General features: G+C 39.1%; 3 protein-coding genes and 1 non-coding gene across 8 annotated transcripts; all 4 read right to left on the bottom strand.

Moving 5' to 3' along the window:
• Positions 1-1,264: 1,264 nt before the first annotated feature.
• On the bottom strand, positions 1,265-6,489 carry wdr53 (WD repeat domain 53). 2 transcript variants are annotated; one of them, XM_043259443.1, is made up of 3 exons: positions 6,417-6,489; positions 4,539-5,028; positions 1,265-3,437 (listed from the first exon to the last, which is right to left on the bottom strand). In XM_043259443.1, exons 2-3 carry the CDS (start codon positions 5,025-5,027, stop codon positions 2,796-2,798), a joined length of 1,131 nt encoding a protein of 376 aa, XP_043115378.1. In that variant the 5' UTR covers position 5,028; positions 6,417-6,489; the 3' UTR covers positions 1,265-2,795. The 2 variants fall into 2 exon arrangements, with proteins under 2 accessions (XP_043115378.1, XP_043115379.1); XM_043259444.1 differs by lacking the exon at positions 6,417-6,489 and adding an exon at positions 5,153-6,398.
• A 107-nt stretch (positions 6,490-6,596) lies between these two features.
• Positions 6,597-10,799, bottom strand: neu4 (sialidase 4). Of its 2 annotated transcripts, none has more exons than XM_043259439.1 (4): positions 10,770-10,799; positions 8,810-9,022; positions 8,436-8,691; positions 6,597-7,705 (listed from the first exon to the last, which is right to left on the bottom strand). In XM_043259439.1, the coding sequence occupies exons 2-4, from the start codon at positions 9,008-9,010 to the stop codon at positions 6,873-6,875; spliced, it is 1,290 nt and encodes a 429-aa protein (XP_043115374.1). In that variant the 5' UTR covers positions 9,011-9,022; positions 10,770-10,799; the 3' UTR covers positions 6,597-6,872. The 2 variants fall into 2 exon arrangements, with proteins under 2 accessions (XP_043115374.1, XP_043115375.1); XM_043259440.1 differs by lacking the exon at positions 10,770-10,799 and having other exon boundaries at positions 6,597-7,557; positions 7,636-7,705; positions 8,810-9,199.
• An 802-nt stretch (positions 10,800-11,601) lies between these two features.
• LOC122359599 lies at positions 11,602-11,703 on the bottom strand. The gene has a single exon (XR_006252724.1). It is a non-coding gene; the product is annotated as a U6 spliceosomal RNA (small nuclear RNA).
• Positions 11,704-13,300: 1,597 nt separating this feature from the next.
• panx1a (pannexin 1a) lies at positions 13,301-20,623 on the bottom strand. 3 transcript variants are annotated; one of them, XR_006252689.1, is made up of 7 exons: positions 20,164-20,623; positions 18,776-18,900; positions 16,960-17,168; positions 15,904-16,405; positions 15,283-15,439; positions 13,922-14,139; positions 13,301-13,462 (listed from the first exon to the last, which is right to left on the bottom strand). XR_006252689.1 is itself a non-coding variant. In XM_043259442.1 (6 exons), the coding sequence occupies exons 1-6, from the start codon at positions 20,345-20,347 to the stop codon at positions 14,063-14,065; spliced, it is 1,254 nt and encodes a 417-aa protein (XP_043115377.1). In that variant the 5' UTR covers positions 20,348-20,623; the 3' UTR covers positions 13,301-14,062. The 3 variants fall into 3 exon arrangements, 1 of the variants encoding a protein (XP_043115377.1); XR_006252690.1 differs by having other exon boundaries at positions 13,301-13,436; XM_043259442.1 differs by having other exon boundaries at positions 13,301-14,139.
• Positions 20,624-20,654: the final 31 nt, after the last annotated feature.

The following is a 20,654-nucleotide window of genomic DNA, read 5'->3' as shown; positions in this document are numbered from 1 at the left end:
GAGAACTCCAGGTTCAACACAAGTTCGGTGTGGCCTGAGGTTGATTTGATAAGTGCATACACTATAATGGAGGTGCACGACAAGGCAATAATGTCAGCACTGACAGATGTTGAAATGACACTTTAGACAAGTCCAGGTTCCTCTCTAAGTAAGGTTAAGCAACTTCCTAGGAGACAAGTTTACTCAGAGTAGATGGATAACCACAATTATTGTTTCCAATAATGGACACTTTCAGGTTAAGTAGCCGTCACCAATTATTCTCTATACCAGGGTCAGTTTATTTCAGAGGTATTTTATGCAAAGAGTACAGATCACACAATAATATCTAGTTTTATAGGGCCCTGATTGTAAAATGTATGCATTGGATTTTATGCCCTTTTAAGATCAAATCTGCATATGCACAATTTACAAACGAGGCCCACATTTCTTAATTCTGTCATGACAGCTTTCAGAGACGGGTGTAGAGTCGAGAACATACCGGTGATACTAAAGCATCAAGATAACGGCGGTGCGGTCGTTCCTGGTTAAACATTTAGAAATTTGATTAGATGGTGCTGTACTTAACTAACTTAAGCTACTTCCTCAAGGCAAGGCGCCAGACGCAACCACGGCCTGCCAGCCCCGCAAGACGCTAAGACTGGAGAGGTGGAGGGGTCACCCATGTCTATTTGAAGATAAACCGAACAAGCACTATATCTTAAACAATTTAAGTTTTTCTTTGACACAGTACCTTAAACCAGTCATGGAAGAGCATCTCCTCCAAATGAAGCCTCTTCTCCGGGTCGCTCATCAGACATCCTCGGATAAAAAGGCAGCATTCTGTGCACAAAAATAGAGAGATGTCAACTTTAACCTTACACTTTCTAAACTGTAAAATAAGAAATATTCCTACATTGTCAATAAGAAGTCCTTTTCTAAAGATATTGTTAAAGATGAAGATCTCACCATCGGAGAAGCCTGGCTGGGACCAGATATCAGCTGATGTCACTGCTCTCGGGGAAAAGGCTGGTGATCATGCTGAAAAGGAGCACTCCCAGTGACCACACCGTTGTCTGTTTCCCGTGATATTCACCCCTCTCAAAATATTCGAGGGCAGTACCTCGCTGTCCCTGGAGAAATAAGTTCGTAACATGCCTAAATGTGTTCTTTACCCCTGTTGTTGCTACATTCAAGTCCCAAACCATCTACAAGCAACAGAAAGAATCCTGAGCTAAATTTCAAGTGTCCCACATACAGTAAGGGTATGAATACTTATGCAATTGAATCATTTTAGTTTTTTATTTTTAATAAATTTGCCAATTTGTTAAAAATCTGTTTTTGCCGTACAGTTATGGTGTATAGAGTGTAGATTGATGTGGAAAAAAAGTATTTTAACATAAGGCAGCAACATAAAACGCAAAAGGGGTCTGAATACTTTCACAAGGCACTGTATTTCAGAGACAGGTCTATATGTTTTATTTCAAAAGATTCATGTTGTACCATCTGAATTTTTTATGCTTAAAAATCATCTTTATCATCTGGTGACCGCTCTAACTCAACTCAGGAACCCTGACTGATAAAATTGAAGATTAGATTTTTGTTTTCTGTTGATCAATACATTAATAGATCAAACAGCCAGTGTGAGAGATATGAAGGTAAGCAGGTTTTTTTTTCTAAAAGTTTGAATCATCTCGAGTCAATTCTAACATTGAATAAGTCAACTATAATAATAATAATAAAGGTTTTTACTATCACCAAAATCTATCTTTGCAGAGGATGCATATGAAGTGGAATATACCAAGTACCATGCAATGTTGAATACTGATATTTGAAATGATTTAAAAAATAAAGAGAACCGCCAGTAGGTGGAAGAATAATGACGTAATTAGGTCAGACTGAGTTAGACCTAATAGGACCGCAGCGCCATCTACAAAGGCCAATGTATTAAGCATTATAACACAATTTTACCACACAAATCATAAAACCAAGTTGTTTATGAAAATGTACCACTGTTCTACAGTACCATACTTCTAGACATAATGCATCTTCTATTTTAACATTGTAAAGAGACCTACAACAATTGTGCTTTTCCATCATTTACAAGTTTTCTGGCCTCATGGGAGAGTACAGTATTTTTACAAACACTGGGATTTCAGACCTACTGCTCATTTCTTTGGGTTGACATGCCTGCTCATCTTTACAAACTCTTCAGTTCACCTCAAGCTAAATTCGGTCAAACCAGCAGGGACAGAACTCAAAACTGCTAGAGGTGGACAGAAACAAATGACTTTTATTTGAGTACTGTACTTAAGTACACTTTTTGTGTTTCTGTACATTTCTTCTGGATAATTATGATTTTAACTCTACTAAATCGGAAAGATAAATACCGTAGAAATATCAAATATACAAAGTCAACACCCCATAGAAGCTTTAAAAGCCAGTGATTTTTTTCCAGACAGCCTAACATTAATCAGTCTTGTAATGATTTCCAAGCATTTTTCGAACCACGAACAGCTGCCAGTGTGAGATTTATGTACTACAATTTAATATTGTGAGTGATATTAGACATTATTGTCTGATTTTGCACATTTGTGTAATTAAAAATATCAAAATATAAAAATCTGTCTTCACAATGAGATAATATCTGGCCAGCAGTATCTTTACTTTCACTCAAGTCATGGAGTTCTGTACCGTGTCCAGTCAGACCGAAAGATAAGCAATAAATGACAGAGTAAGGCATAATCTAAGCTGTAGGTCTCGCATCGAGTTGGCATAATTTTAATACGATTTTTAAAGGCAGATTGCATTCCCAAACATTATAGTTCATCCAGCGAATACACCGATGGACTGGAGCTTTGGTCTGTTACCAGCAGACTTGGCTTTCCCTTTAACACGGCTGGACAAACCCAGTTCACCTTCTCCCCGTGGTTGAAGGACAGTTTTGGCTTGGTTGTCCCTGAACTAGAGGAAGCACTACCAGCTTCTGCTTCCTCACCACTCATCTGTTGTTTCTGGGTTTGGTCACTTCCTTGAACTTGAGAGACCGCCTTCGCTTTGGCTTTAGGTTTCTTTTTGCGGCTCTTGCGCTTCCTCTCATTGGCCACCAGAGCATCTTCGCCGAGGTCCCAGAGAGCCACGAGCCCATCGTTTCCTCCAGTGGCCAGCCAGTACGGATGAGAGAGGAAGCTGATGAAGTGAGCCTGCGATGCTCCCTGGCTGTGAGCCTTGAACGTCCCTCGTTCCCTGAGCCTGGAGTCTTCAGACACCCGCAGGAGGTGGATGAAGCCGTCTTCAGCAGCACAGGCGAACACGTTCCCGCAGGACGCCACATCAACGCAGTGTGCGAGAGGAGGGTTGAACATCTGACCGGCTCTCTGCGGATGAGCGTCTTCTGCCTGTGTGTCCTGCAGACCGTAGGTCCAGAGCGGACGCACCTTCGGCAGGTTCCACAGCATCACCTGCAAGATGGAGAACACAAACCAAACTGATTAATTCATGCAACATTACACTCTTGATTTTTTTTAAAGGCAATTCCCGATACTAATTTCCGTTTGTAGTACATTCTACTAACCATGAAGTAGAATAAGCAAAGTTGCAAAGTGAAAACATATTATGCACTGTTACACTCAGGAAACGGTTCAAGTCAAAACTCGACACCTCAGAAAGCCACAAACTGCTGACAAGACATCACTCTCCTCTCTACTGTCCTCCAACGGTTTCAGTGAATGCTGACGACTCGTCTATTTCACTGATAATCAGCATCAGCAGTCAGGGGCCTCATTTCCAAAACAGACTAATGATGTTAGAGTATCATTTACTACACGGAGCCGTAGTTCACTGGCTCACTGTTCTTGAGCTAATCTGAAGGCCATTATTTGGATGGGTGAGCAAATACTTTTGCCAATATAGTGTATCTGACCCTCCATAGACAGAAACGTAGTAAATGCAACATTTTAGAAAGTATATCACATAATCAGCCTTGTTTTTGCTCAGGGGGAGACCATGTGCATGAACCTAATCTGTGGTTGTTCACACCTAGAGGATACTGTGATGCACTGTGATAGTCTCTAAAATGGCGGAAGATGTAACTCTGGGGGTAGGAATGGTAAATTTTAAATTTTGGTATTTTTTGAAAACAAACTCTTAAGTGAAGCAAAACTGAAGTTGAGCCACTGATCCTGTCTCACCATGTATCTACTATGTTTCTGGGCCTGAATCATTTTTAGTTGTGTTGTTGTCTATGGAGGGTCAGATGGCTCTCAGATTTCATCAGAAATATCTTAATTTGTTTCCTGAAGATGAACAGAGGTCTTAGAGGTTTGGAGTGACATGAGGCGAGTAATTAATTTTAGGGTAAACTAATCCTTTAACGCTGTGTTCTGAGCCCGCAGGAGATCAGCGAGCTGTCTATAGCAGCAGCTATCAATTGTAAATATTCATCATTAAAATGGAGAAACCGGAACGAAATGCAAATATAAGAAACGAAATCAAAGCAGCACCTACATACCATTTAGAAAGTGGCTGCTGTGCATTACTCGATCACCGTCGTCTTATCTTACCTGCATGTCGAGTCCTGCAGACACTACGCTCTGAGGCCGGTGAGGTCTGAAGGTCACAGACGAGCAGATGTTGTCGTGTTTCCGCAGAGTCCGGATGACTTTCTCCAGCTGCAGGTCGACGACTCTCACGGCTCCGGAATCGTCCGCCGCAGCGAGCAGAGCGCCGCTCTCGTTCACGCACAGCCAGTTTATCTCCTCCTCCCCCACGTCCGCCAGCTCCGTCACAGGCTCCTTCAGGTTCCTGGTGTCTAGGACACTAACCGTCCGGCCGTGAGAGGCGTAGAGCACGCCGGGGGTCGACGGCGAGAACGCGACGCACGTGACATCATCATCAGCGCTCAGGTGCAGTTTAGAGACCGGCGATCCGTCGTGACTCCACAGGGTCAGCTCGCCTGCCTCTGCTCCGGTCGCCACCACGTGATCCGATTCAGAAGAAACTCCAGCACAAAGCACGGGTGTGGCGTGACCTCCAGTCCACACGCGTGACATCCTGGTCTCACACAAAAGCACAGTGTTGGGGTTAAACAAGTTACAGAATCAGATTACTTTTTCCAAGTAGCTAGTATTGCATTACTTTTAATTTAGTATCTGAGTTGCATTTTCAAATACATTACTCTGTTTCTCATGTACTGACTGACAGCTCTGAGGTTGCCATGTTGAGCGAAATCGTGCAGAGTGTTACTGTAGTTCTTACTGTAGTTCCAGAACAAATATTAACATGTATTTACTCAGCTCACCTGCACAAAAACAGACCAGTATTCCTCAAAATGAGTAAAAACACTGAAATGCAAACACTATAATGCTTGAGTGCTTTAAAATATGTTAAATAAGACAAATATCATATATGTATTCAATCCCAATTTTTTTACCAGTATCTTTGCTACTTACTTTCAATGATCCAATTCATCCATAATAAGCTAAAATGGCATTTGTGTTTGATTTTTAATTTTTTTTGGAAAACAAGCTTTAGTCTGGCTGCTCTAATCAGATTTCACAGATATGTCATGGTTTTATGCCATGTAAAACTTAAATATTCTGGATTGTTTGCCTTAAACTTAAAAATAAAAATGATGTCATTCCAATCCAAAACTGTATGTATTTGATAAAAAAAACACCTGTCAAAACAAAACAAGTGTACAAATAAAACTGTTTGGTTTCGAAAATATGAAAACCTGAGAGTTTCATATTGGGGTGAACTATCCATTTAACAGATCACGGAAAGACTAGAGAGTAACTTTTGGTGGGACACTGTTTAAATTCATGAAAAATTCATTTAGTGATGGAAAAATATGAAGTAGCACCAAAGGAAAGCAAAGGAAAAATATTTGGTAACACTTTACATGTTAATGTATTAACATAAACAATACATTTATTACAGTATTTGTTAATCTTAGTTAACGTTAGGAAATAAAAATACAATTTGTTAATGTTAGTTCACAGTGCATTAACTAATGTTAACAAACACAACTCGTGATTTTAATCATGCATTAGTGAATGCAAAAATTTGCATGAACTAAGAGGTCTTCATGTTAACTGATGTTGTTACTTAATTAACCTTGCCGTAAAGTGACACCAGAATGATGTATTGACCAAAATGATTATAAATATCTGTATATGAGCAGCTCCACACGTTCTCCTAAAACAATGTTTCGAGGAGTTAAGCGAGGAAGTAGAACTAAAAGGCTTCACAAGTAACGTTATACTGAACGAAGCCGTAAAGCGACGGAGAAAATGTAAACACATTAAGCCTGGACGACAGTCGTTACACCATAACCCGGATAACAAATTAAACGTGCTCTGCTTTTATACTCTTGTTGGCGATAATTACTATATTTGACATTTGCTCCACACAAACAACGATTATTAAATTCCACAAACCTGCTATGAGCCAAAGCCACGCGCGTGCGAGGTGATGACGTACGTTTCACGTGCGCGTTACGTCACGTGTCGTCTGCTGATGACGTCGCACGCGTTACGTCTATAATAATTTTCTCTCTTTTTGATATTTTAAGTACTGTGGTTACTTGTAAACAGCACGATTATGAATAAAGCATTGAAATAACGAAGCCATTATAGGCGTTTGTGACTTTAATAAAGGTCAGACAAATAATTCCAAATATAGCACAATACTATTTGTGGCTACATGAGACACCAATGTAATCAGTGTTCTACTCTAATGTTAACTCTACCTGTATTAAATATTTTAAAATGATTAACAGTTGAAACTTGAATGTAGAAATGTAATCAAAAAGCAATCAATGTAATGAGTTACATTACTTTAAAAAATTGTAACACTATTTATTACATAGATATAGTTAAAATTCTGTCATACGATCAGCTGACAAAGCAGCACTCCCACAATCCTTTCCTCTTTTCCCCGTTTCTTTGGGGAAGGTGTTCGATTAGCTCATACAGAGTGAAGATGCAGAAGGAAATCTCATCGTATGCAGTCTTTGTGCCGCTCTCAAAAAGGCAGGCAAACACAGGGACCGCTGGGGCATCAGGAGGCATCAGCTCAACATAGGCCAAATCTGAATAAGCACTAGGGCCTTTATATATGATCCAAGGCCTTGACCAGCTGTCTGGATCTCGAGGCAGAACACTGAGATAAACACCCAGGTCCCGGCGGGTCTTTGAGCAGGTGGGGTGAGCATATACCACCCATGTTGGTGGAAGGAAGTTCAGTGGAGACATGCTGACTGCAAGCGGCGAGTAGATGGACTTCAGCGGTTTCAGAAAGTGTTGGGTTTGCCCGAACTGGTAGATTGGGGCTGGAAATCCAATCACACTGCCATGACACCCATTCTTTGGCTCCACTAGTTTATGCACCAGCTGTCCATCGTGAAAATCAGCCCCGTTATCAAAGCTAAGAGCCTGCACCCGGCAGCCTGATACGCTCCGGGCGTTGCAATACAAAACGTTGACTCCGTTTTCCTCATCTACTGACACCATCTGACACTCCACGCTCTCGGGAACAGACAACGCCTCTCCAAAATGCCACACGTTGCCATGCGTGTCACTATAAAAACAGAACGAGTGTGACGAAGTCTTACACTTCCTGCCAAAACAATTTCTGCAGTCTATATGGTAGGCATACGCAGGGATGATGAGCCTTCCAGATTTTAACTGGGTTCCATGGCCTGGGCCCACAGCAAAAGTGGCCCACTCTGCAATAAAAAAAAAAACATACGCACTACGGTTTAGAAATTATTTTAAAATTTCTGACATCCTATTAAATGCTTTCAATGCCGTCCAAAAAAATTAAGCCTATGTTTTACAGAAAACAAAAATATATGGCAGCAAAATATTATACAGTATAATATATTACATAATACATTTCCATATAGTGCAAACTAGTGCTTATATTTTCAATATACAACAATATACGATTTATTTTATGTGTTTTTTCTCAATATTAATGCAGGGGAAGATGTGTCCGTTTTTAATGTTGAACTCTTTTGAAATGCAAAAGGATAAGTGTGTCACCATTGTGCAGAAGAATAGAGACTGTGGTCAGGAAGACGACTGGCCAAGCACTAAGATTATGTGCTGAAACATAACTAAATAATAATAATGGCTGTATGCTTTTCATTGTTAGTATGAGCAGGTGTGCATATGCTCATTCGTATGTTCTTTGTGTAAGGGAATTTTTCATCCAAAAATTAGCAAGCTATATGACAGAAGCCACTATTTAAAGTGAGTTTGTTGAATTTACCCAACAAGACATTCATTAAATAACTTACATTTGTGTTCCACAGAAGAAAAGAAGTCATACGGCTTTAGTACAACGTCAGTATGAGCAAATGATGACAGAATGTTCAGTTTGGGTGAGCTATACCCTTCGGTCTGGGATATGATGAGAGACGCTATTTTAACATCGATTTTAAAATACGTCACCTTTAATGGTGTCCCCTATGAGTGTCTTGGTAAGGTCTGTAACAGAGCTCCAGGTGGCCCCCTGGTCGCTGCTGGACACGTAGCAAAGACGCGTCACGTTCTTTCCTGTGATTAACTGGTAAGACTCAGAGGTGTGGCCCAGAACAGCAATGAAAAACAAGAAGACTGTGCCGGTAAACTCATCATAAACGGGACAGGGGTTCATTGAGCGGTAGCCCTCCAGTCGAGCTGTGCTCAGCACCTCCATGTCTTTCCACTGAGGAAACAAACATCGAACATACCTGACACACTTTACATTTTGCAATCAGGAAAAAGTCTACACGTTTATTAGATTATGGTAGGGTATAATCAACATGTCTAAAAATCGGTCTTACTTCCACATAGTTTTTATAAAAAGTGCCTTTGCGCATGACCAGCAGATGTGCTTGAGCATCTGCCGGAGTCAGTCTCTCCTCACAGAAGGCTAAGAAACAGCTGGAACGGGGTATATAGAGCAAAGCGGGCACACGGTATGTCACTCCGCTTGGCTCCTTTTGGAAAAGCACAGATCGTGCAGGGAAGTATTGAGACCCCATAGCCCTTCATAACTAAAAAGAAAAAAAAAAGCCATTACTTCTTGCAGTTATCATTTCAAGATCAGTGGCCACAGGTACACAAATGCAACATTTTCGAAAGAACAGTATATCCAGAAATATTAAGTTTGATGTCAGTGATGTCAAACCGCATTGATTTTTAACGTCTCATGAAGAATCAGAGCCACACACAGCGTTGAGTATGAGCGCAGGATCCCATTACATCCGAGTACGGTTTTAAGGACGTATAAAGGGTTAAAGACTTAAAATTAACGAGATAATTGAGTGAGCAATTAAATGATGATTAGTGAAGAACACCTGCTGTTATTGAGATTACAGAGAATCAGATTTTGATCTTTTATTGGTTAAAATGATGTCATCATCATGGAGATCAGCGTTTGCTTTAGTTGTGCTCTTGACCCTTGACCTCTAAAGTTAGACCTCTCTCTGTAACACTACATATGCTGTTGAGATCAATACAGTCTTCAGCAGATGTACAGATGTATGTTCGGGTTTTGTTTAAACAGAAACTTAGTTTTTTTTTTTAAATCTATGTAATGTGTGTAAAAATTAGACACACACAGAAATTAATAAGCAGCATATGAATCTCAACAATGGTGACAATCAACAGAATGCTTCATGCTGCAGTGAATACTGGGTAAAACCATACTAGAAACACCTATCATGCACTGTAGTATGAAACATTATTGTCACCACTGTTGAGGATCATATAATATAAGTGTCCATATCTAAATGTCTGATCCAATTGAGCTCTTTAATTGTTTTATTTCTCTTCCTCTTCAGCCAATAACCCAAACAGAGATGACTGTATGATGTTCATTCATCAAGAGCCATAAGCAGAAAGAATAAGCTCATTTGCTGCATTACAGTTTTGTTCAGCAACACACAAATGATTGCTCTGAAATAACACCGTAATTGTTTAAAAGCATATTAACTTGAATTAGTAAAATAATTAAACTAAAGCAAACAAACATCTCCATGATGGTAGCAACATTTTAACCCACAAAACATCACCATCTGATCCTATGCAATCATCATTTAATTAGTCACTTAATTAACCCTGTGAAAGTCCTTGACACAGTACTCTGATGTAATTGGATGCTGTACTCATAACCAACACTGATCACACTCTTTTTCACATAGCATTATCATATCATTTAATTAGACCTTAAATACAGCATGCAACTCTTGTAAATAATTACTTTTATAATAGTTTTGAGCTGCTTTATGGGTTCTTGAGTTCTTGGGTGCAGTGTTTAAAAAAGAAATTGCAGACATAAAAAAGTACACACTGAAAGTGTAACATTTGCTTAGAGTCAGTGTGAACCATTGTGTTAAAAGAAAGACAGTTGCACAGTGCAACAGAAAGCCTAGTTCACGTCAGCATTTTTACAAAGAGGCTTTTGGCGTTTAACTCAACTGACTGCTGAAAAGCAAGCAACCACTAGTATTAAATACTGTACATAAACAATATTGCACAGAAAAAAGCCTATTGGGATGTTCTTTTGATGTGATCATTTTGGATATTGCTGTGATAATTAAAATATTCACCTTGTTTTTGCCATCTTATGATGACAAAAACACTCAAAATCCACATTTTAGTGTGAAAAGTGTAAGCCATTTCATAGCCTTTGCTTTTGGTAATATTTTTAAAAATATTTTGATGTTCTTTACATTTAAAAGAATGTAACAACAAACCATTACGCTAAAATAATTCAATAATCACCAACAGGGTACTCACAGCAAACAGACAGGACACAGTAGAGCAGCGTAATGAGTAGAGTGTTAGAGACGCGGATGTGGGAGAGCAAGAGAATGCAAGTTTGTGAAAGCGCATGTGTTAGTCTGTGACAAGTTCACAATATACCATAGACTTGTATTTTATTAAATTAAAAAAAAAGTCCTACTTAATACAGTTATGTTAAAGCATTTAAATGTTAATTATCTATGAATCAAAAATGTCGGTAATATTTATGTTTTCTTTATTTATTATTTTGGTTTCCCTGTACTATTAGTATATTTAAAAAATATTAAAATGTTTATTAACTCTAAAAAGTTTCTGTTGCTGGGCTAATACAGTAAAGAAGCACGAACATCACGACCAAAAAAAGATGGTAGGGCCCAGCGAGCCATCTTGACACGTCGCATACCGTACAATGCTTGGGCTGGACACGACCCGATTGAAGCATTCGACAGGGCAAAGTAGCGTGCCAGGTATCTTTTGGTTACATTTGTTTTTTGCACACGCGCCCAATTCCAGCGCGATGTTCAACAGCGTTCGCTGAAGGAAGGGGCTGGGCACACCTGTCTGCAAAAGGGGGCGTGGCCTTTGAATTTATCAGAACAAGAGGTGGCAGGCAAGGAGAGAAAAACCAAACGAGTCGGCGAGGCAGACCGGGTGACAGCTGCAGGCAGGTAAGGACATGTACGAACTGCAATGGTGAAATATCTCAATATCTTTCAAGCGAAGGAGATGGGGAATGATTTTACAAGCAAGTGCTCTCAAGCTGAAACCGGCGTATATTCGCAACGCGAGGGCCGATACGGTAGAGGAGCAAGAACATGACGACCAAAAAAAGATGGAGCGCTTCACGGATTGCGTGTCATCCTTTCGCAGGGGCCATGCTAATCTTCTCTGTATCGATCCAATTTTAGTATATGTGCTGCCGTGGCAAATGTTCCTGTTTCTTGAATATCTGATTGCAAATGTGATATTGAGTATACAGTCAATAAACAAAGCAGTTCAATAAACAATAATAATCATATTTTTAACACAACACTGTAGAAATAGAACAAAAACAGACAATATTAAAAAAAGGAAATAGTTTTAAAAAATCCATAGTTGTGCATCTCTGAGCAACACAAAGCAATGTTTTGTTACTGAATGAATCTGTGTTTTTAAATCCCTACAATATACACAGCAAAATCCCTTGCAAGTGTCTATGTGTCCACACTACAGGTTGTTAAAATGTGTTATAGTTGATGAGGTCATTAAGAGATTGATTGAGTGAGGATGTCTATTATTATTGAAGACACCTGATGTTAATAAGCAGAATCACCAAAGAAGAAAATCTCATTTTTTTTAGTTACCATTACAGTGCTCAGTGTTTATTTTAGTGAGTGCTTTTAGTTTAGTATAGTTTAAGTTTGTGTAACTGTCATAATATAATATTGTTAAATACCCAGTAAAACCCAGCATAGCATTTTTTGTTGCAAATTTAAGTGCAGTATGTACAGTCTGTATATTTTTATGTTAAATACATGCATAATGATTTCGATTGATTTGGTACAGCCCCGAAGTGTTGCATTTTGAAATGTTATCACTTTGACAAAATATGATGCACATACCTAAAAAGTATACTATAAAGTGCAACGTTCACAAATTTTTATATGGATACAAATATATTGCAGTAATAATTTTTTTTCAAAAGAACTTTATTATTGAGATAGGGACACAATGTCTTTCTGAAAATCTACTTTAATGTATTTTTTTCTTGAATTTTCTTAACGACGCGTGGCACATGACAACATCAACATAGCGGATGTAGTTTGTCCGAATTCCATTCACACTATATAGAACGTTCTGTTTTAACGGAGAGACGGTACGTTCAGTGTAGTAAGTTGTATGCGACACGGCAGTAATTTAGAACAGTGCTTTTCCTTTTTTATTCTTGGGGATCCACAACTCTCTCCCTAATTTACACACCTGAGTCAGCTCATTAGGAAAGAGCTCCATGCACTCAAACGAGGAAGACATGTGCAGAGCAGTGGGTCCCAGGCATCTGCGAACTACAAACCACCTGCCTAACTGCTTCCGGTTTATCTGTAGTGATCTCGCTAATGGCTTGTTGTCCGTCAACGTGATAAACTTTCTGACAGCCAGAAAATAATAAACGGCCATATACTCCAGCCAGTTCTTTTTCTTAGAGAGAACACTGCAGGTATAGTCTTTACATTTTGGACTATAAATCATTCCCATTTCCACTTACTGGTGAGGATTTAATCTAACTTCAATTGAAAATCCCAACACAGGAGCAGGTGTAAGTTTCTGAATGACAGCATCCTATTACCCAGCTAGGGATTGGTAAGATGATTCTGGGCAATTTCAAGAAAGAAATGTTTATAAAGCAAGAAGGTCTCCTTTTAAACCATCAGTTTTGCGTTCAGGTTTAGTTACAACCGGTGAGCTTAAATTGTAATGCATCTGGGCCAGTGTTTTATATGCACCAAAATGATCGGCCTTATCATTTAAGGAGTGACATGCATCTGTAATAGCGTTGGTGCACATCTTTGTTCTGCATCACATCAAACAAGACAAAAAACATATATTTTAATTCCATTCAAATATTTATAAATATGAGGTTTTTTTAACAAGATTTTTGGTATGATGTATGAAAACTGACAGCAACTGTACTTGAGGAAAGAATTCCACAACTGGTGAAAAAAAAAAAAAAAAAAAAATTATTTCCAGAGAAAGAGAGACAAAACATGATTCACATAAGTATTAAAAAGACCATGGATACAGAAAGGTAAACAATTCGACTATCAATTTGGGCAGAAATGATCCATTGTCCCATTTTTCTCTTTGTATTCCCCCTAGTCACATTCATACCTTTCAAGCTCCAAACATTAAAATTTTCATTCAGTTTATTACAATTCTCCCATTATTTCAGAATGAGAGAATGAGCAAATTCTCACAGGCAGCTTTTGTCTGGGTGGGTGACAACGTAAGCATGTACCGAAATGTCAGTTTTAGCAAGTCAAGTGTAGAGATTGCTTTCACAAAATAACTGTTCAAGCCTGGCACATTGTGACAATATTACTACGAACGGTACTATAAAACTAAATGTGGAAAATGAAGGTCATTTAAAACAGTAAATACCCCAACCTCACCTACATGAAGCGCTGAAACAGTTAGTGGATCTTAAAGGACGAGACCTTCACGGTTCCCCCCAAAATGCATTGTTGTATCTGTTCCAGATGTTCAGAGACCCGGTGTGACGCAGACAGTCACTATATACATTAAATGGCAGTTCAGATGACCCTCTGGCGCACAACCTTCTCATCTTCATGATTTCTCGAAGCGCCATCCAGCAGCAGTGGAGAAATCTCTAGAGGAAGACATTGGTTTACATCAAGAGGATTAGAGATCTTGAGATCATTTTGTCACACTACTCTACCTTAAACCTTCCAAAACGGCAAAGATAGAAATATAATAACATGAAAACGAAAGAATAGCTTAGCGAAAACGGGAGAACTGACAGAACTGACATGTTATTTGAGCAGGCCGTTATGCATAAGATTTTGCCAGAACAGTCATTTTTAATCCTGGTTATCAAGCTGCTTGTATGTTTTAGCATTTAGCTAAGAATCGCTATGGTGTTCTTCAATGATCGTGAGAAAATGAAAAGCTTTTTTGTTAAATGTTTTCACTGAAATATATTAAAGCTAAATTAAGGATTTGACTAGACGTGTGATATGGACCAAACAAACACAAACTATTTATATCCAACATCTGTTCTGAAAGAAGCATGGCATTCAGGTTGTTACATGTCAACATTTCGCATAACAACAAAAAAATGGGCGTTAGCATGAGATGCCCCTATTCAGAGTCTCCATCTGTTTATATGTAAATCAATGAATTACTGTAATCAGCCAAAAATAAATAAATCCCACAATATCACTGTGATAATATGACTAAAGCCTGAGGCACAGTACAGCAGAAGTTGTGTAATGTGTTTCGGGCTTAAGACATATACTTTTATGGATGTAACACCAGGCTGAGAGTTTAAGGTAAACTCATTTATTAATTGCAATGCTTCATGTGTGGTTGGAGAGTTGATTTTTATAAAGACTATAAGAGAAAATTGAAAAATGCCATACAAATCAGCAGTCCTCAAAAACCCATGATTAAAAAAACATGGTAATCCTAGTAAATTGAAAATAGTTGGTATATGTTTCAAGATAAATAACCAATAAAAGGTTTAAGATCGTTCTGTTTTAAAGAGTTTCAGATTTAAACAGTATATCAGATTTTTACTTTTTTTTTTTTACTACAATGACTGTTTTTTAGATCTATGTTGTATTTTACTATATTATATAGAGTTGGTTTTAATATAAAGCCATGCGAGAATAAAGCCTTTTATTTTTCACATGATGACTTAAAAACACTCTGATCTCAAAGAGCAATATGGATTCATGGATTTATAGACCCAGTAGCATTCTGCATATTTGTGATGTATAAAATACAACACCTTTCATTTCGGTGTCACCATTGTTGGCGCTGGGGTTTTTCTGGTTCTTTTCGGGCAGTTTGCCGTCCAGCACATCTGTTTTAACCTGTCCAAGCGTCCGCAACAGCTCCATGGTGTCAAAAGAGCCATCTCCTCCCTCTTTTATCAACTCCAAGACCTGCATACATAAACACAACCTCTTTAAAGTCAGCCATTTCCAGAATTATGTAGTCAATACGAATTTAAATAAATGCCTGGATGTAGCGGTTTATGATGTCATGATAATTGTAAGATTAAAGCTAAACTAAATAAAGGAAGGAAAAAAGGAATAGGGCATTTATATGGCTCTTTACTACTACCTCACTTCTGAAATGGATCAGATCTTTGCTGCTACATTTCTAAAATTCAAACTCCATTTGAAGCTTGATACTACCCATCATTCAGAGCTGATAGTCCAATGATTTGCTTCATAACTATAAACTTGATACAATGCAAATACGTGCGATTACCTTTTAATTGATAGATTCATTAAACAGTTGATCAATGTGGCGTGAAAAAAGTGGAACACACACACATTACAGACATCACATAATAAGTTGAGTGTCTTTCCCGGCGTCTACACAACAACAGAGATCAACAAACCTTAAGGCACTTATAACTCTTCAGCTCACTGAGGTTCTCCTCCAGAAACAGCAGATACAGCGCTTGATCGTCCCAGGTCACCTCCCCAAACTGCAATACCCCTACTGTGGGTAACATCTCGTAAGGATTCAAGAACCCCACGGTCCTTCTGAACGGAACCAACATGGCGTACATGCACAGTGGCAACAGCAGCAAGTACACGCAGAGGTTGATGTAGCTCAGGAGCTGAAAGATGCCCACGGCTACTAGCTTGCACTGCATGGCCGGAGGTACAGAGGAGTCGTTGATGAGCGCTCCGGTGCGGATGTCGCATTGAAACTCATCTGTGATGGACAGACGGATGTAATAGCAAAGGTAGACGCATGCTAGCATGAGGGCCAAGAAAGTGACGAAGCGGCAGACGAGGTATCGGATCAGTAATCCTCGAGAGTAGCGCTTGGTCTTCAGGTACTGTTCCACCAGAGGATATTTAAAGCAGCTCTCGGTAATCTCTATCACAGAGCTAAAGAAAAGAAAAACATGCAAGAAAAATAGAGTAAGAGTTAAATGTTACAGGTATGTAATAGGAACTGGTATGATTGGTGAGAGATGAAGGTGTGAGGAAGAAGGTTTCCGTAGAAACGTCCCACTGGGAGGCTCGCTTGTGTCCGTGTGTAGGCAGTGTTTCTCATACGTGGATTTATTGCGGTGCGCACCACAATCTCAAAACTGATTTAAATAACATGAATAAGCATGAGCATTACATCCCTGTATTTCTGAAGGAAACCAACTGTCTTCTGAAAATTGTGGATGTAATTTGCATGCCATCGTGCATGTAATGCCTGATAAAGGAGCGTTTGTGAGGGGAGTGTTACCGGGGGAAACCTAATCTCTCCCATGGCAGCGCCTCCCGCTGGCAGAGAATGAATTTGCATATACACCGCCACTAAGGTGCAAACCTGTGGGAAACGCTGGTATTTATTTGAATAACCAGCGCAGAGTGAAAGCATGAGCCAGCTCTGTAAACCCTGCAAGGATGTGTGTGTGTGTGTGTGTGTGTGTGTGTGTCTAGTTTACCTGTGTGAGCCCATGCGAGCCGACTCTGTGTCCCGTTTTCCTGCCGTGTAAAGGCATTTAGACAGTTTGATGGCTCTGTTATAGGAACGGTCCAGTTCCTCCATTATAAAGGTCAGGTCAGAGGAAAGCACAGGAGCTCCTGTGAAGCGCCAGTACAGCGTAGGCATGTACACACACACGGCCACCAGCAACAGCATGTAAGGGAAAAACTGCAGAGAGAGGCATTTTTGGGGTTTTGTTCTACAAAAGAATACTGCACATATTACATAGCAATATTTTCAAAATAGACGACATTTTAATATAGTTTTTTTACACAATAGACGTCATGCTTATAGAAAGGATTTTCAGACTACTTTCGAATGGAATTGCAAATTGTATTTTCGATTGCATTTTCAATGTGCCGTACGTGGTGTTAAAAATATATAGAGAATTATGTATTAAGAAGGTTGCTCACATGAGCACGAACTGATTAGCAGCTGACTTTATCGATTACCTCATGGTGGCATATGAGTGAGGCCCCAGTACTGTCCCGCCCCTCACTTTGATTGCGTTGATGTAGACGTTGGAAATTCAAATGCAAAACGAATTGCAATTGTATACGAGTTTTGGCCGGTTGCACACATGATGTAAAACGCCAATTAATATTGCTATTTAAATATATCAGATCATATCTTGTAAAGTATGGGAAATACAGCTGCAAATGGACCTTGGTTTTTCACCTGAAATGTGGCAGTCACTGCACGCTCACAAGAGCGAAAATGCAAATGTTATTGAAAGATTTGCAATTGCATTTGGATTATGTCACAATTTGTGTGTCTATACATTGAAAATGCAAAATGAAAATACGATTTGCATTTCCATTTGAAAAAAGTCCAGAAAATCATTCCACAATTTTTTTGTTGGTGTCTGGTACTTTAAACACAAAACACGTTTGATACGGTCTCAGCTTCTCCGTATCCTCTCACAAACTGTAGAGATTACTCTGAGTGTTATAGCAATCACATGTCCAATATGGAGTGCCACAAGGCTCTATTTTAGGACCTTTCTTTAAGTTATTTTTAAGTGTTACACAGCCTTATATTTCCTCAAGGCCTCAATTGAAATCTAATTTTAAAAATCTCTAAAGTAATGGATTGTCTACACAGGGCCGTCCACTGCGGTACCCGAGGTCCAGACTTCTGTATTTATCCAATAAAAGAAGTAAAATAATTACATTATATTATTTCTGCTTAAAAAAGGACCTATATATTGGACATCTGTAGTTATAAAACCTGCCTGCTTCTCTGTGTATACATAACATTTAAAACTAGGATACTAGTCATTTTGTACTGCTTCATTTTTAAAAATTAAAACAAAATGATAACAAAAGACCAAAAACTTCCAAATGTAAGATTCAGAGCACAACCTTGCTGAAAAAGTTAAGCCACACATTAATAATCTATAATAATATAACACACTTCCTTAAATGTCCTACTTCAATGTCTCTTAATGGTTGTGTAATGCTGCTGCTTATGTTTGAGACATAATACGGTTTCGTCCTACTCATTTATGAAGCATGTGACTTGCTTTCTTCCTAAAAAGAACGAGTGCTTCTGACTAATTAATCAGTTTTTTTTTTTGTCCCAGTTGCATGTGCATTAGGTGTATGTAGGTCATAAGATTTAATAACCGTACCAGGCAATATCTAATAACTTTGTAATTTGAGTTTTTTTTATTAAAACAGAGTACTCAAATGAATTAGAATAAGTGTGACAGCTCTGGACTACAACATTAAGGATAAGCCAGTGAACAGCGCTCAGATGTATTATGGGTTGACCTTATGCAGCCACAGCGGCAGGCCTCCGGTGTCCTGTGTCTGCACTGCCGCCCAGCAGTACGAATCCACATAAGCAGCCTGACGCCATGAAAACTTTGTAGGGGAGAAACAACTTATCTGTGTACCTAGAGAAAAGAGAAAAGAGAGATCTTGCATTTGTTTTTTAAAGCTTGAAGTTGGGTCACTATTCACATGAGCACAACAAGACAAGTTTTACGTTTCCCCTTTTGTGGTCTGGAAAAGAAAGATGATGCAGCATTAAAACATCACCAGGGCAAAGAAAACAAAGGCCTTTTATTTGGGGTGGACAACCGCTTTAAGCTGTAAAACTAAATAAATAAAAAAAAAAAAAGACTGTAAACATGCTTCAGCTAAATATTAAGTTAAGGGTCTGAATACTTATGCACTGCACTTATTTCAGTTTTTTTTTTTATACATTTACAAAGATGTTAAAAAACTATTTTTTGCTGCACAGTTATGGTAAGGCAGCATTATAACAAAATGTAAAAAAAAATAAAAATACTTTTGCAAGCCACTGTATGTTAATTTGTACAAAAGTCATCAGTTTGAATAAATGGTGATGGACTTTTCTTATTTGGATCCTATCCCTCCAGCGAATTCAAGGCAAATCTACCAGTTCATGTATCATCACTGTGGATGTCTCTATCCTCAGCAGGCGTCTCTGATCTGCTGCACAAACTCAAACATGTGTGCTTGTTTTCACTTTCTGTCGCCTCGCTATACGAGAACAATATCACGTTTATATTATGCATTATATAAGTCAAATGATGCATTATTTTTCAAGTTGTTCTTGTTTTCCTTCAAAGTTTTACATTTTTGTTAGACGCTAAATAAAACTGATAAATCAACCTAAAAATAAAAAGTCTACTGTGAGATATATCATTTATGTCACATTTCTTTCATGGAGAACATTCAAAAGAGAACATTTTGTGATAGTATACAATACACTTAACATGCTTCAATGCAATGCACATAACATAATAACATGCAGCATAATCTGCTGTGAGACCTACTGAAGACAAACACCTCTGAAGATGAGAGAAATCTACCTGCAGCAACAAAACACGCCTCTCCAGAGCAGCTCACGTTCAAAGAAAGAGCTGCTATAACAACCTCTCCTTAAAAACAAAACTTCGAAAACGAAAGTTAAATAATCTCGTTTATAATTACAGTACTTGGAAGCAACGACAGGTCTGTATAAACACGTATAAAATATGAAAACACAGCACGCGCGCAATCCAGAGCACGCATGCGCGCCTTCACTCGTCTGCATGCCTCTGCTACTCGCTCGACAACGAACAGAAAATAGTTCTGTGCGCAATGGGACTGAGTTTTCACGCCCGCTTCGTCGCAGGAGGACGACATACCGACAGACACCTCCTGAGCGAAGGCGAGAGAGATGAGCAGCAGAGGCAGACCCACCGCCACGCAGGTCACCATCTTATCCAGCGCCAGATCTAACCGGATGCCTTTATACCGGTTTTCTGAGGCGGGCTCCTTGAGCACGAAGTCGGTGAAGACGAACTCCGTGGCGGCGTGCGCGATGGCCATGACTCTCCTGATTTATTACCCGCGAACTCTGATCCGTGCAACTTTTACTGACCGAAAAACATCGCGGATGCTCGCTCAAAAACCAACGCTAGTCATCCTCTCAGTCTGCGAGCGGTTACGCGTTTTATGTATGAACTGGTACAGTTATTAGCTTTACATGTAAACACGCAAACAACGACACCATTTCCGCAAACATTTCGTTCTTCTAATTGTGCGTCTACTTCTTCTTCTTCTTCTTCTTTTTATAAACACCGCTCGGCATCCATCTTTTCGGTTCATTACCGCCACCATCTGTTCCGGAGCGCGC

Source organism: Puntigrus tetrazona, chromosome 15 (genome assembly GCF_018831695.1).
Source record: "Puntigrus tetrazona isolate hp1 chromosome 15, ASM1883169v1, whole genome shotgun sequence".
Taxonomy (NCBI): Eukaryota; Metazoa; Chordata; class Actinopteri; order Cypriniformes; family Cyprinidae; genus Puntigrus; species Puntigrus tetrazona.
Note: the sequence above shows the minus strand (reverse complement) of the source record. Positions and strands in the feature narration are given on the sequence as shown.

Bases quoted from the DNA above. Each gene is read 5' to 3' on its own strand.
- wdr53 (XM_043259443.1), bottom strand. From the start codon at position 5,027: ATGTCACGCGTGTGGACTGGAGGTCACGCCACACCCGTGCTTTGTGCT. The intron at 3,438-4,538 runs GTAAGATAAGAC...TCCATCTTGCAG, and splicing joins CTGCAGGACTCGACATGCAG to GTGATGCTGTGGAACCTGCC.
- neu4 (XM_043259439.1), bottom strand. From the start codon at position 9,010: ATGGGGTCTCAATACTTCCCTGCACGATCTGTGCTTTTCCAAAAGGAG. The intron at 8,692-8,809 runs GTAAGACCGATT...TTGTTTCCTCAG, and splicing joins TTTATAAAAACTATGTGGAA to TGGAAAGACATGGAGGTGCT. The intron at 7,706-8,435 runs GTGACGTATTTT...TTTTTATTGCAG, and splicing joins CATAGGGGACACCATTAAAG to AGTGGGCCACTTTTGCTGTG.
- panx1a (XM_043259442.1), bottom strand. From the start codon at position 20,347: ATGGCCATCGCGCACGCCGCCACGGAGTTCGTCTTCACCGACTTCGTG. The intron at 16,406-16,959 runs GTAAACTAGACA...TCTTTTCTTTAG, and splicing joins GCTCGCATGGGCTCACACAG to CTCTGTGATAGAGATTACCG. The intron at 14,140-15,282 runs GTGTTGTATTTT...GTCTTCCTCTAG, and splicing joins TGGTGACACCGAAATGAAAG to AGATTTCTCCACTGCTGCTG.